Source organism: Erpetoichthys calabaricus, chromosome 13, assembly GCF_900747795.2.
Source record: "Erpetoichthys calabaricus chromosome 13, fErpCal1.3, whole genome shotgun sequence".
Lineage (NCBI taxonomy): Eukaryota > Metazoa > Chordata > Cladistia > Polypteriformes > Polypteridae > Erpetoichthys > Erpetoichthys calabaricus.
Genome location: NC_041406.2, coordinates 102,637,651 through 102,650,391, shown reverse-complemented (window position 1 = coordinate 102,650,391; position 12,741 = coordinate 102,637,651). Strand labels below are relative to the sequence as shown.

At 37.2% G+C, this 12,741-nt stretch overlaps 1 protein-coding gene across 1 annotated transcript in view; it reads left to right on the top strand.

Moving 5' to 3' along the window:
- The first annotated feature begins 229 nt into the window (after positions 1-229).
- The window catches only part of LOC114664016 (natural killer cells antigen CD94-like), a 35,411-nt gene continuing 22,899 nt past the window's right edge, over positions 230-12,741 (top strand). The window contains exon 1 of the mRNA XM_028817989.2: positions 230-491. Within this exon, the coding sequence (XP_028673822.2) occupies positions 374-491 (118 nt within the window). The 5' untranslated portion in view covers positions 230-373. The remainder of the gene's footprint in view (positions 492-12,741) is intronic.

The following is a 12,741-nucleotide window of genomic DNA, read 5'->3' as shown; positions in this document are numbered from 1 at the left end:
GTTGAATGATTCCACAATTCAGCATTTTTGGGTTTTTTTTGCTGATATTTGTTGTGATAAAACCATAATAGCCCTTAGGGTTAGCTTCAGTGTAAAAAACTGCCTGTGCATCACTTTAGTGAAATAATGGGTGAATACAGTATTTCTAAAAATGAATCTAAATATGTTATTTGAACCGGTACATTTATCTTTCCTAATAACTTTGATCAATGTTTCTGACATAAATACTAATAAAAGTGATATTAAGATTCACAAGGTTGTTAAAGTTTCTGCAAGCCAGAGGAAGCATCATGAAGGCCCGCCTCTGCCGGCTACACATGTTGGGTGCTGCACTGCTCTTGTGCTTCTGTTCACAACCCATTCAACACACTCAATGGCTGACATTGACCAAAGAGCTGGAGAGTACAAGATGGTTGAACATCCCAAAATACCTCCCAGACCCGCTAACCAGAAAGGGTGTCCTGGGAAGGGCAAGGGCCCCCATGCCAGAGGTACTGCTCTTCTTCTTAAAGGTTATTTGATAGGAGCTGCAGTTTGATTAACAAACCTCTTAAAGTGAGCTGCTGTTTTTAACACAATTCTGTGGCTACCTGAATTATGTGATTTTATAGAAATAATTGAGAGAAACTCACTGAGATGAAATTCTGTGAATTGAAATGGCAATGAGTTTCACTAAGACTGAGTGAACGCTCATGAAGAATGACCTTGTCAAGTCTACCGGTTGATTTAAAATGCAGATCTCCTCCAAAATGTTACATTTGTCTGTCTTTATTATTATATGTGAAAACATGAAATCTAGTCATGCCGTTTCTATAAAAAGAAATGAAGTTTTTACAATATTAAATTTAAAGCAAATTCTGTAAACTTTATTGCACATTGTATAGCTGTTTTATTTAATGTTATTTACATAACCATTATTAATAACTGAATAATATTTATTTCTTAATAGTTGTATGTCCTGTTTAAAAATAGTCATGTTGTAAATTGTTATGCGCTGAATTCTTCAGTAGATTTTTATTATGAACATAACATTAAATATGAAAGAAGTCCTGGCAAGTATTTGCATTTGGTAAAGAAATAAACAGAACATATTTTAATAAAAAAACATAATTTGTTTTTATAAAAATGAATTCTGTTTTATGGTGAGAGTAAACTGCAAAATTCACCAAAATCTAACAAAACATCATTATATTTTTATTTTTGTAGAATTTTTAATGGCTTTATCCGTATATCATTTGACAAATCATGACGGAGAGTATTGTACAATTCAATGCAGATTTGTAGCACATTACATTAAAAGGTCATGTTGCAGAAAATAAGGAGAGAAACAATTTTAATTTGCTGAAATCTGAAAGTGACCATTAGATTGTAGGCTTATTATATTTGACACATAGAAATAAGTGGAGATGACCTTTTCATAAGGTTGTTATTTATTTTTGGCATTAGCTATTTCTGTAATATTAAGAGAACTACATATGTCTTTTCACGCAAATTATTGATAGCACAACCCAAATGTAAGCAATAAGGCAGAAGAAATCATTGAATAAATCAAAATATTAATATCAACAATAAAATCTTTGCAATACTAACAATTAACAGTTAGTATTTTATGGGCAAAAAAAAACAGAATCTTTGGCATACTTTAATTAGAAAAGGTAATGACTAATAATATACTATAATAAAATATAATATTAGGCAATTATGTTACCCAGATGAAATGGTGCCACGACGGTTAGCTCTGGCCTCCATAGACCACTTTTTGAATCTTAGATTGGTTATTCTCGGTGTGGAGTTTATTCAGCTATCCTTGTATCTCAAAGACATTTTCTCTGGATACCCTGGTTTCCTCCCAGCTTCTGTAGAGTAGGCTGACTGGTGATGGTAAATTGGTCTTGTGTGACTTGTATGAGGGAGTGAGGGTACCTTGAGGTGGATTGGCTTTTCTTTTAGGGTTGGGTCCAGCTTTATACTAAATGCTGCTGTGGTCGGATCTGGAGGAATGAATGAATAATTGTGATTATGTGGCCAAAAACCTTTCAGAGAAATGTTTAACATATAGTATAATATAATATAATATAATATAATATAATATAATATAATATAATATAATATAATATAATCTTCTTCTTCTGTATTTATTCCTATTTTTTGAGTGGACTTCGCCAATAGAGGTTTAAGCATGATTTTTAAGGCCAGATTGCTTTATAATATAATATAATATAATATAATATAATATAATATAATATAATATAATATAATATAATATAATATAATATAATATAACCTGAAAATGATTGCAGGGGTACTGTACAATGGCTGACCTTGCACACTGACCCCCAAAGGTTGGGCGAAAAGACAATTTTCCCATGGAGATGAACAAATTATATTAAATCAAATCAAAACAATCAAACAGTATAATAAATATGATATAATATTTGTCCACCTTAGAATAAAAATAAGAATGCAAGATATTTACCACTTTTGTGAAATAATGTCACTTTTTCAAGCACTTCTGAATGAAATGTCTCTTTCTTTTTTATTTTCAGTTCAAATACTGTTTATGTACATAAATACATACATACATAATAACTAGTCATACACTCTGGAATAAAGCTTCATTTTCTTTACTTTGCTTCTCTTTACTTCACAGGCCTCAAAAAAGGTCTAAATGCTAAAATATTGAAAACGTCCTATCCTATGTACATTTAATATGTGAAGGATTTTTTTAATCCGCTAATTTTTGAAATTCCAACATTTTATCAAACCATACAAAATATACTATTAATCCTTCTGTAATATTAAAGTACATTATAATATAGTGTAATTGCAAAGGATCACTATAAAGTAAGAAGTGAATGAAAATAGAATGGTTTTATATAACATAATCAACACTTTTAACAGCAGACTGAATGCTGGTGTCTGAAGCGTTTATTTCTTGTAACAGAATCATGGCGTTAACTTCATACTGTGTATCTCCATTGTTACTTAATAGTGTGCATCAGAGAATGGCCATGGAACTTCATAATATAAATGAGGAAATGTAATAATATCTGTAAAACATGCAATTTCAACGGGTTTTTGGGTGGGGTGTTAGCCATTATTTTCAGCTGTGTTTGTCAATGTAGTATTTCCTCAAAATATGCAGGTGCTGTTCGTTGCAAAGCCTCAGTACTTTAATAGTTGATTATAACCACTTCATAAGCAGGTAACATCTTACGTTTCAATGACAACATTACCATTTCTGAGAATAAATACAAAAGAAAGAAAGAATTATCTGCGAAAATCTGCTTCTTGCTGTGAGATATTTGCATTAATGAGCTGATGTGGCAATATGCTGTACTAAGCTTTAAACCACATGGCTTCTAAAAACCAAAGTAACAAAATCAGTAGGTGCCTCGGAGATGCCTTCCCTTTTATCTTAAAGCACAATTTTATGTAATATTATAATTGGTGGAAATAAGGTTAAGTTATCTGATTTAAAGAGAACTGTATTTTGTTAAAACCTTAAAGTTGGTCAGAATTTTTGTACAGGCAGGATGCCATGACGCAGTTAAATAAAATAAAAATGTAAAAGCTTGAAAGCTAACCAGATGTTTCTTTGTTTACCTAAGGAGTTTTTATTGTAAAGTGCATAAATCAAAAATCACAGAAAGTTAGCAAAAGAAAAATGCCAGTAATAATAAAAAATGACCCATCATTTTTCTATGTTTTAGTAGTAAGAGAATGGTCTAGGATATGGGGCCCTGTATATTTTAACTCTTAAAAGGAGCAAAGTGTGTTTTTTATTTTTATCCATTTAGTTCTTTGTCTTTTTGTTTTTTTGACCCAGTGGTAAATCTCTCCCCAGATTTTTCCACCATTTTCCACAATAGTATCCATCCATCTTGCTTTCTGTTTCCTCTCTGTCTTTTGTTTTGGTCTTATTGCATTCTCCACTCTTCCTTTCTCATTCTGCTACTGACGTATCTTAATCAGACATAAATGTGAGTGATTAGTCCATCACATGGTGCTCCATATGCGCAGTAATTTTTTCCAACCACCACCATAGATCAAAAGCAAATAAACAAATGCTGCTTTTTAAAAATGTGTCTACTGATGAAATATTTCTCATTTGCAACATATTGTTAATTCCATCTTTTGGAGATTATAGAAAAAATCTACTAAAAAATGCTAAAAACAGCTTAATTAAATATTGCATCTTCGGACAGTTGCTCCTTTCCATTGCTGGTTCCTGCCTTGTGCCCAAAGCTACTATTGTAGGCTCATGTCACCTGTGCTGGTTCACTAATGGATGGCTGGAGGGATGAAAGTTGTAATAGAAAAGAGATTTACAAGTACAGAGCCATAGTACAATTGTGTGTAGCTGTTTTATTCTCGGGCAGCATGGTGGCACAATGGTAGCGCTGCTGCCTTGCAGTTAGGAGACCTGGGTTCGCTTCCTGGGTCCTCCCTGTGTGGAGTTTGCATGTTGTCTGCATGGGTTTCCTCTGGGCGCTCCAGTTTCCTCCCACAGTCCAAAGACATGCAGGTTAGGTGCATTGGCGATCCTAAATTGTCCCTAGTGTGTGTGTGTGTGCCCTGTGGTGGGCTGGCGCCCTGTCCAGGGTTTGTTTCCTGCCTTGTGCCCTATGTTGACTGGGATTGGCTCCAGCAGACCCCCATGACCCTGTAGTTAGGATATAGCGGGTTGGATAATGGATGGATGTTTTATTCTTGCAGTTCCAGTCCAATTAAGTGACTCATGTAGCGTCCCAGAGCAGATGAGCTGTAGGGGCGAACTTGCAGTTTTATGGTTTAAAACTCAGTGGTTTAGCCACCAGGTCAATTTTGTGTCCCTCGGCTTGGTTAATTTGTGTTTTTGCACTTTTATGCAGATAAGACACATTAGGGAATGGATATTTTGCTTTCTTTTAAAATAATTAAGACATCATACCCATGATATCTCAAACCTAAGCTTAGAAACAAGCAATACTATAGAAAAAGTTCTCAATCAATTACTACTTATATGTGAAAAGGGTGTCAGACAAAGCAACTCTTCAGAAAAGAAACAAAATCAGATTTACAATCAGCAACAGGATAGACAAGGTTTCCTGGTGTGCCAAACTGGGAAGGGGACACCCCAGGATCATCCATTTACAGTACATAGACAACGACAAGTTTGTATGACCACCCCCCAATGCACAGCAGTGACACACTAAAATGACACAATCAGAACCCCCTCCCCCAGAGTGTCCCCAGTCTTTGTTTGTAATGTACAATACTTTTTTAGTAACGTTAAATATACTCAGAGCAAATTTCAAAAATCAAGAAGAGAATTGAAATGTCTGGAAGCAAAAATTGAATTGACGCATGTTGTTTTGACAACTCGGCCATTTCTGATTTTCCTTCAGGCAGTCTCACCAGTCTCTCCTGGCCAAAATCAGCATCCCCAAATCAGCCACATGGTGAATAACGGTGAGGCAGGAGTCTTAGAAGTCAAAATTTATCCCCTCAGAAGTTCGAACTCTTCCTATCACGTTTTTCCTCTTTGATACTCTTAAGGCTTGCAGTCCAAGCTCTAATTTCAAGAATGTTCAGGGTTTGAAAGATTTAAGACCTGGACGCCATAGCAGCTGCTATTTGCTCTAGCTAAAGAAAGCAAACGTCATCGTCTTTTTCTGCTCAAACAAATAATGGTATTGTGTATTCTTTAAATTAACCAACTTCTTACGTGGCACTACCATCTCCTGGAGCCTCATGTATAACGCCGTGCGTAGAACTCATACTATAACATGGCGTAAGCACAAAAGCGGGAATGTGCGTACACACAGAAAAATCCAGATGCAGGAATCTGTACGTCCGCAAACTTTCACGTTCTTCCACTACATAAATCCCAATCAGCGTGAAAAGTAACGTACATGCACGAGCCTTCTGTCCCGCCCCAACTCCTCCCAGACAAAAAAAATAGGCACACAGTGGGAAAAAAGCATGAAATGTCAACTTTAATCTCGAAATTTCCACTTTAATCACGAAGTTTATTTTGCCATTAAAGTAGAACATCATAAACTTCATCTTAAAATCGGTTAATTTACTAGTTTCTCAAATCCCATTGTAACTAAAGTGGCACATTAAATGCTTTGTTCTGTATTTGATCTTCTATGTGCTCTTTGTGTGTGAATCACTACCTGCTTCTTAAACGGGCTTTCTCTTTCTCCGACAGGACACATAATCCATTACATTCGTGATATTACAGCTCTCTGAATAATTAAAATACTGAGATGTATACGTGATATCTTTTTCATGATGATATTAATGAAAGCATGTTATTAAACATGGGAACACGGTGGCGCAGTGATTGTTCATATCTCACGCAAGAGGCTTGCTGCGCCATGAGCGATCTTCGATGAAATAATTTATTACAGAAGTACTGTCTCTTTCAAACGTACTAACCTCCAATTCCTGTCCTTACTTTTCTTTCTCCAAAAACCCAATCGCCACACAATCAGCTATATAGACGTGAAGCCATCTGTAAGCTTAAAACGCAGATTTTTCAGAACTTTTAAGGAACATTGAAATATCTTCGTAGTACATGTTTAATTATTATATCCGTCTATCCTTCCAGTGTCGTGTCAGCACCAGCAAGAATACAACGCAATGCAGGAACAATCCCTGAACTAGCTAGCGCTGCGGCACTGTGTCCTCACATGTTTAATTATTAACAATACAGATTATTTAAATGAAGTTAAAGTTTTATCTGTATAATATAATCAACATATTTTGCTGCATTTCATCTTAAAATGATATTGTCATCATATGTAAATACGCGCTTCATAAAGTGGTGCAGGTTGTGCAATGTTATAAATGTAGTGCAAGTTTACAGTGAGGTGATTGTACTTATAAGTACAAACAGTTCTACAAGGAGCATTTGATGGACTGATTGAGTGCGTTTATAGTTCTTGGGATGAAACTTTTTCTAAACCGCGAAGTCCATACAGGGAAGTCTCTGAAGTGTTTTGCCTTGGCTCAGGCAGCGTCTGCTTCATGCTGTGTACCGATAATTCTCTTTCCGATCAGCTGCTGCTGTGATTCCTCACTCAGATACAGTGATATAAATACTCCGAGTGGTGCAGTGAGAGTAATATGGAAAAAGATAATCTGCTGTGGCAACCCTTAACGGGAGCAGCTGAAAGAAGAAGAAGATGCAGTGAGAGTTACAACGCTAAAGCAGTTATGGTATTTGGAATACTATGGCTATTCCCTGGACCATTATATTGCTGCACAATCAGATGCATTACACTAATAAACAATATGCAGTTAGGTTCAGTGTATTTATAAAGCTGCGTCAGGAGTGTGGAGCTAAGAAAGAAAGGGTGACCACACAGGAACAGTAGCACTGACGCTAGGTGCCGCCAGTCTGCAAAACCGAGCGGAGAAATTGCGTACGCCAAGGTATGAGTTACCGTGGAAATGTGCGTGGCTTTACGCCAAGTTTAGGTTTTATACATCGTGATTTGAGCGTGGAAACCTTCATACGCAACATTTCTGTGCGTACGCACCGTTTATACATGAGGCCCCTGGTGATCTCAGTTGCATACAGTATTATTAGGAAATTCCAATTTTATAAAATGGATAGTCTGCCAACTTGAGCTTACCACCCCGTCAGCCATGCTATATAGTGCAATGGATGTGCAATACAACAAAAGGTCAGATTAGTCTTTCCTGGCCTTAAATGGGCCCTTTCCAGACGGGAGTTAAAAAACATTCAGAAGTCTGAAGCCAGAAAAACAAAATGAATTCATTACCAGAAACAAAAATACTAGCCATGAAATATCAAAACTTCAAAATTTAAACACCAGACTAGAATAATTAGGTCCATAATCAGACACACGGTAAGAAATTTGATACAAATCATCTCCCATATTTATCAAGCATCTCAGTGAAGCAAAAACAGTACAAACTGGCACAAATGTAGTCCTGCTCTTAGGAGCCAGAGTAATGACATTTTATCAATTTTTCTAATTTAAGAAACTACTCCGAATATCACCAGGATTTAGGAGAATCCATGAGCTGCTCTAACTTACTAGGAGCTGCCAGAAGATAAGATTCAAGCATGCATATTCCAGAATCCCTAATTTTGGAAACACTGGACAAAGATGAACAAATACAAAGATATCGATTTGACAGAGATGGAATAATATTTGGAACAAATCTTGTACATCACATGATCACTTCATCTATCTCAGCCGAAATAAAGGTATTAATGATTTTTTTATCCAAGGTGAAAATGCAGCTTTGCAATGGCTATGATTTGGCTTGTCACAACCAACCATTTCTGGAATCTTGCACCAAACTTTGAATGCCCTACAACGTTTCACTTAATACTGTATGCAGTTTTATACATTGCCCATCACTATATGTCAGGTAATGTTAAAGCAAGCTGCATTCATGGAAATCTCTGCTTTCTGGAGTTATTAGCGTGATTGACTGCACACACATGAATGGGCACATGCATGTCAGTATATCACAGTATCAACACACAGCTGGTGATGTGTGCAAATTGTATTAGGCTTAAGCTACGAGCCTCATTGATCAATTCTAATTTTTAGCTCAGGTCAGATTTTCCTATCTTGACGGTTCACATTCATAAGTACAAGTGACCTGCATCTAACTGTAATGTGAACACACCCTTAACGGCATACATGTGCACATTAATACATTTGTACATGAGTTATCTGTGTCACAAACAGCAAAAACTTCACATTTGTCAGACTCATGCTTTTAAAACTGACAAAATGGATGCACTAGTAGCTAACACATGCATTTCATTTTGCACTAAACGAAAGCAAACAGATCGTCAGTCATATGTGATCAGGTTGAGAAGGCAATAAAAACACAGACGGTTATCTTTTACTGTTTTCACAGCTATTACTCACACAGCTGCTCAAAGAGATGTGTGAGTATGAGAAATGAGCCAGCAATGGTGGGACCAGTGGTGTAGCAATGGCTTGTGTGAATTGTGCAAAGCACAAGGGTCTACAAGCTTGGGGGTCCACTCGGGACATATAGAAAAAAAAATTGAATAACTCAAATAATTGCGTTAATAATTCACAGTTTCAGTGACATGTTTGCACCATCACCAGGCATGTCCAAGTCCAATTCATTATGTTATTTATTCGGCAGGCCTACAGTTTACACGAATTTAGACTTCAGGAGTTCAGAGGCTCTGAGCCTAATCACAGCCACAACACGTCCTAGTATGCCTTACAGAGAAGTGCACATTCCCCAATTTGGCAACTTTGGCATGCCATAGCGGAATTGAATGAAAGAAGTTTTAAAGGATGTCAGATGAATAGTGTAAACTATTCATATAAAAATTTTTATCGCAAATAATTGTTACTTTTGTACTTTGAATTGATGTCAACAGTTTTCGAAATTCGAACTTGTAAATGATAAATCATAGCAATTCTGTTGTTATGGTCACCGTTAGTCAGCAAATGCCGAGTATTTGAACAATTTGACACTTTTTATACTCTCGCCATACGACGCCATGTCGGCCAGTAGCAGCGTATCCAGCAAACATTATAGATAGATAGATAGATAGATAGATAGATAGATAGATAGATAGATAGATAGATAGATAGATAGATAGATAGATAGATAGATAGATAGATACTTTATTAATCCCAAGGGGATTATTAATAATATAATATATTAATATTAATATAATAATATGAATATATATAATATATATTATGTATATAATAATATATATAATATAATAATTAGTGGTGCTGCTAAACATAAGGCGTGCCGGCAACAGGAATTGAAAACGCTAAGCTTACCAAGATTTCTACCTTTCTCATAAATGAGCAAGGGCCAATGGTGGTAACTGAGAACGCTGATACTGGTGAATCGTCGCAAAGGCCGCAAGCAGGTTATGCACACAGTGCAGCGAGAGAAATGGTTGCAACTATCGAGTCTGGAAGTAGCGATACAACGGCTTCAGATCAGGTGCTATCTGCTAAAACTGTTAAAAATGGAGAAACCACTAAAGAGAAACAAGTAATGTATAGGACCTAGCAATTTCCTACCAACAAGGCAAATTTCTTGGAACCATTGACACCTCACTATATGATGTCCATTTTCTCAGAACTTGTGTGGGCTTCATTTTATAGCACAGAGCAGTTTCTACTTTCTAGCTTACATTACATTTTAATAACCTTCCTTCACAAAGTTGTCTTTGAAAAATAATCGGGTCCACATCTTACATATATTTATGTACTACTACTACCCACACCTCCAACATTCCATTCCCAAAATGTATTTTATTTTTGCCAATTTTCAGCTGCTGTAATAAAGCAATTAAAAGAGTTATTAAAAATTCCACTTGGAGAGCCGGTTTGTTTGTCACCAGCGTGTGATCTTATAGTGTTGCGGTAGTGGACACCACTGCCCAGCCGGCTCCTAGGATCTAGTTGTGAATAAATTACTAACAGTTATGCTAGATAGGAGGGGCCCACCTCAGGGCTCTGCACAGGGGCCTTCAACAAGCTGGCCTCACCACTGGGTGGGACTGTGACAGTTGTCACTGCCGTAACTCTCTTCCACTAATGTTTTGCCACACTGCCAGTGCTGGCTAATAATGACAGCACTCAGTTCATGAGTATATGCAAAAAAACACATGAATTCTGATCTGACCGTTCTCATTCATGTCACATGGCCATGAATCTAATATACTGTATATCAAATCTAGGGCCACATATGAAAGTGATTCAAACGTAATTTGAAAAGATCAAATTTATGTTTCCACACAGCCCTAAAATCATTAGAGCTGTGTCGCATTAAGACAAAAAATCAGATTTGAGTCACTTCGGCATGGTAAATGTGAATGTAATCGTATTCTTGATGTTGTTGCAAAATGACAATTGAGTGCAGATAAACACAATATCCTACCTTATTATCTTTTTCTTATTATTCCTTTTCTTCTTTTCAAAATACTTAATTATTATTATTATCTTTGTGATGAAGCCTTAGAGTTAGTATCAGAAAACTACGAAGTGTCCTTATGATTTCCAAGGACATTTACATTTACATTTATTTGCTTGGCAGATGCTTTTATCTAAAGCGACTTTACAAAGAGGTAAACATAATCTAGTCACATTAGGTCATGTCTGTTTGTTTAGCAAGTGTAATAGGACAGGTAACAAAAAGATCTAATTTCTACATATGTAAAATCCAACGTCTGTCTGTATGTCTGTCTGCTTTTCATGACAGAACTACTTAACGGATTTAGATTAGGTTTTTTTCTATAATTTGCTTGAACATTCTGGTTGATTTTGCGATTTCTCTCATTGCGCCAAGTATCATAATTCGCTTGCGGTACTGATTTATTTGCGCGAATCTGAGAGAGAAACAGCGGGCCGAGGGGAGGGGGCAGGGTACTCCTCACTCACATACCAGCCTCGGGGCGTGTCTTACATCCGCTTAGCTAGCGAACGACAGAACTACTGAATGGATTTAGATTGTTTTTTTTCTATAATTTGCTTGAACATTCTGGTTGATTTTGCGACTTCTCTCATTGCACTAAGAATCATAGTTCGCTTGCAGGACCAATATATTTGTGCTAATCCGAGACAGAGGCTGCGGGCCGAGGGGAGGGGGAAGCGTGACGTCAGGAGTAGGGAGCCGGGCAGGGCCCTCCTCACTGTCCTGTTTCACTTCTACGCAGGCGGAGCTGCGGGGCACGGCTAGTAACTAATAAATTTACAATCATAGATTGCAAACAATAACAGCAATTACACTTAATCTAGCAACAAATTAACCAACAATATAAAATAACACAGAGAAAAGCTTTTTCCAATTAATTTGACAGTTATTCACAGAAAAGATGGGTTTTCAGTTGCTTCTTGAATACAATGAGGGAGTCAGCAGTACAGATGGAGGTGGGTAGCACGTTTCACCAACTAGGAGCTACACAGGAAAACAGTCTGGATTGAGACTTGATACCACACAGAGGTGACATCACCAGATGCTGTTCACTGGCAGACCTGAGTGGGTGAGGAGAAGTATAGGGCTTCACCAGTGCCTCAATGTACTTGAATGCTGACCCATTAACTACTCTGTAGGCAAGCATCATGGATTTGAAGTTAATGTGTGCAGCTACAGGGAGCCAATGTAGTGACCTGAAGAGAGGAATGACATGTGCCCGTCTTGGCCAGTTAAATGCAATACAGGCTGCTGCATTCTGGACCATCTGCAGTAGCCTTATAGCACATGCGAGTACTCCTGTCAGAAGAGACTTGCAGTAGCTCAGGTGCAACAAGACCAAAGCCTGGACCAGAAGTTGTGCTACATACATCAGATAAAGTCTGATCTTGCAGAAGTTCTATAGCATGAGCCTGCATGAACGAGAAACAGTAGAAAAGTGGTCAGAAAAGATAGCTGCTCATCAGTTACCACCCCAAAGTGGCGTACTGACCTGGCAAGTGTTAGCGACAGTGAGCCAAGCTGTAAAGAGATAAGGAATTGTGCAGACAGGCTGGCTGGGATCAGAAGACGCCTGGTTTTTGCCAGGTTGAGCAGTAAATAGTGGTCCTTCATCCAGGTTGATATATCTGTAAGACATGCAAGGAAACTACAAAATGTCATCTTGTGTACCACTATTCGGCTCTTTAGTGCTGTAAAATAGTGGCATCATTTACTTTCAACCATGGCCTTGCTGGGAGTGTGTGTAGGACACTTCATAAATACTTCTCATGTCCT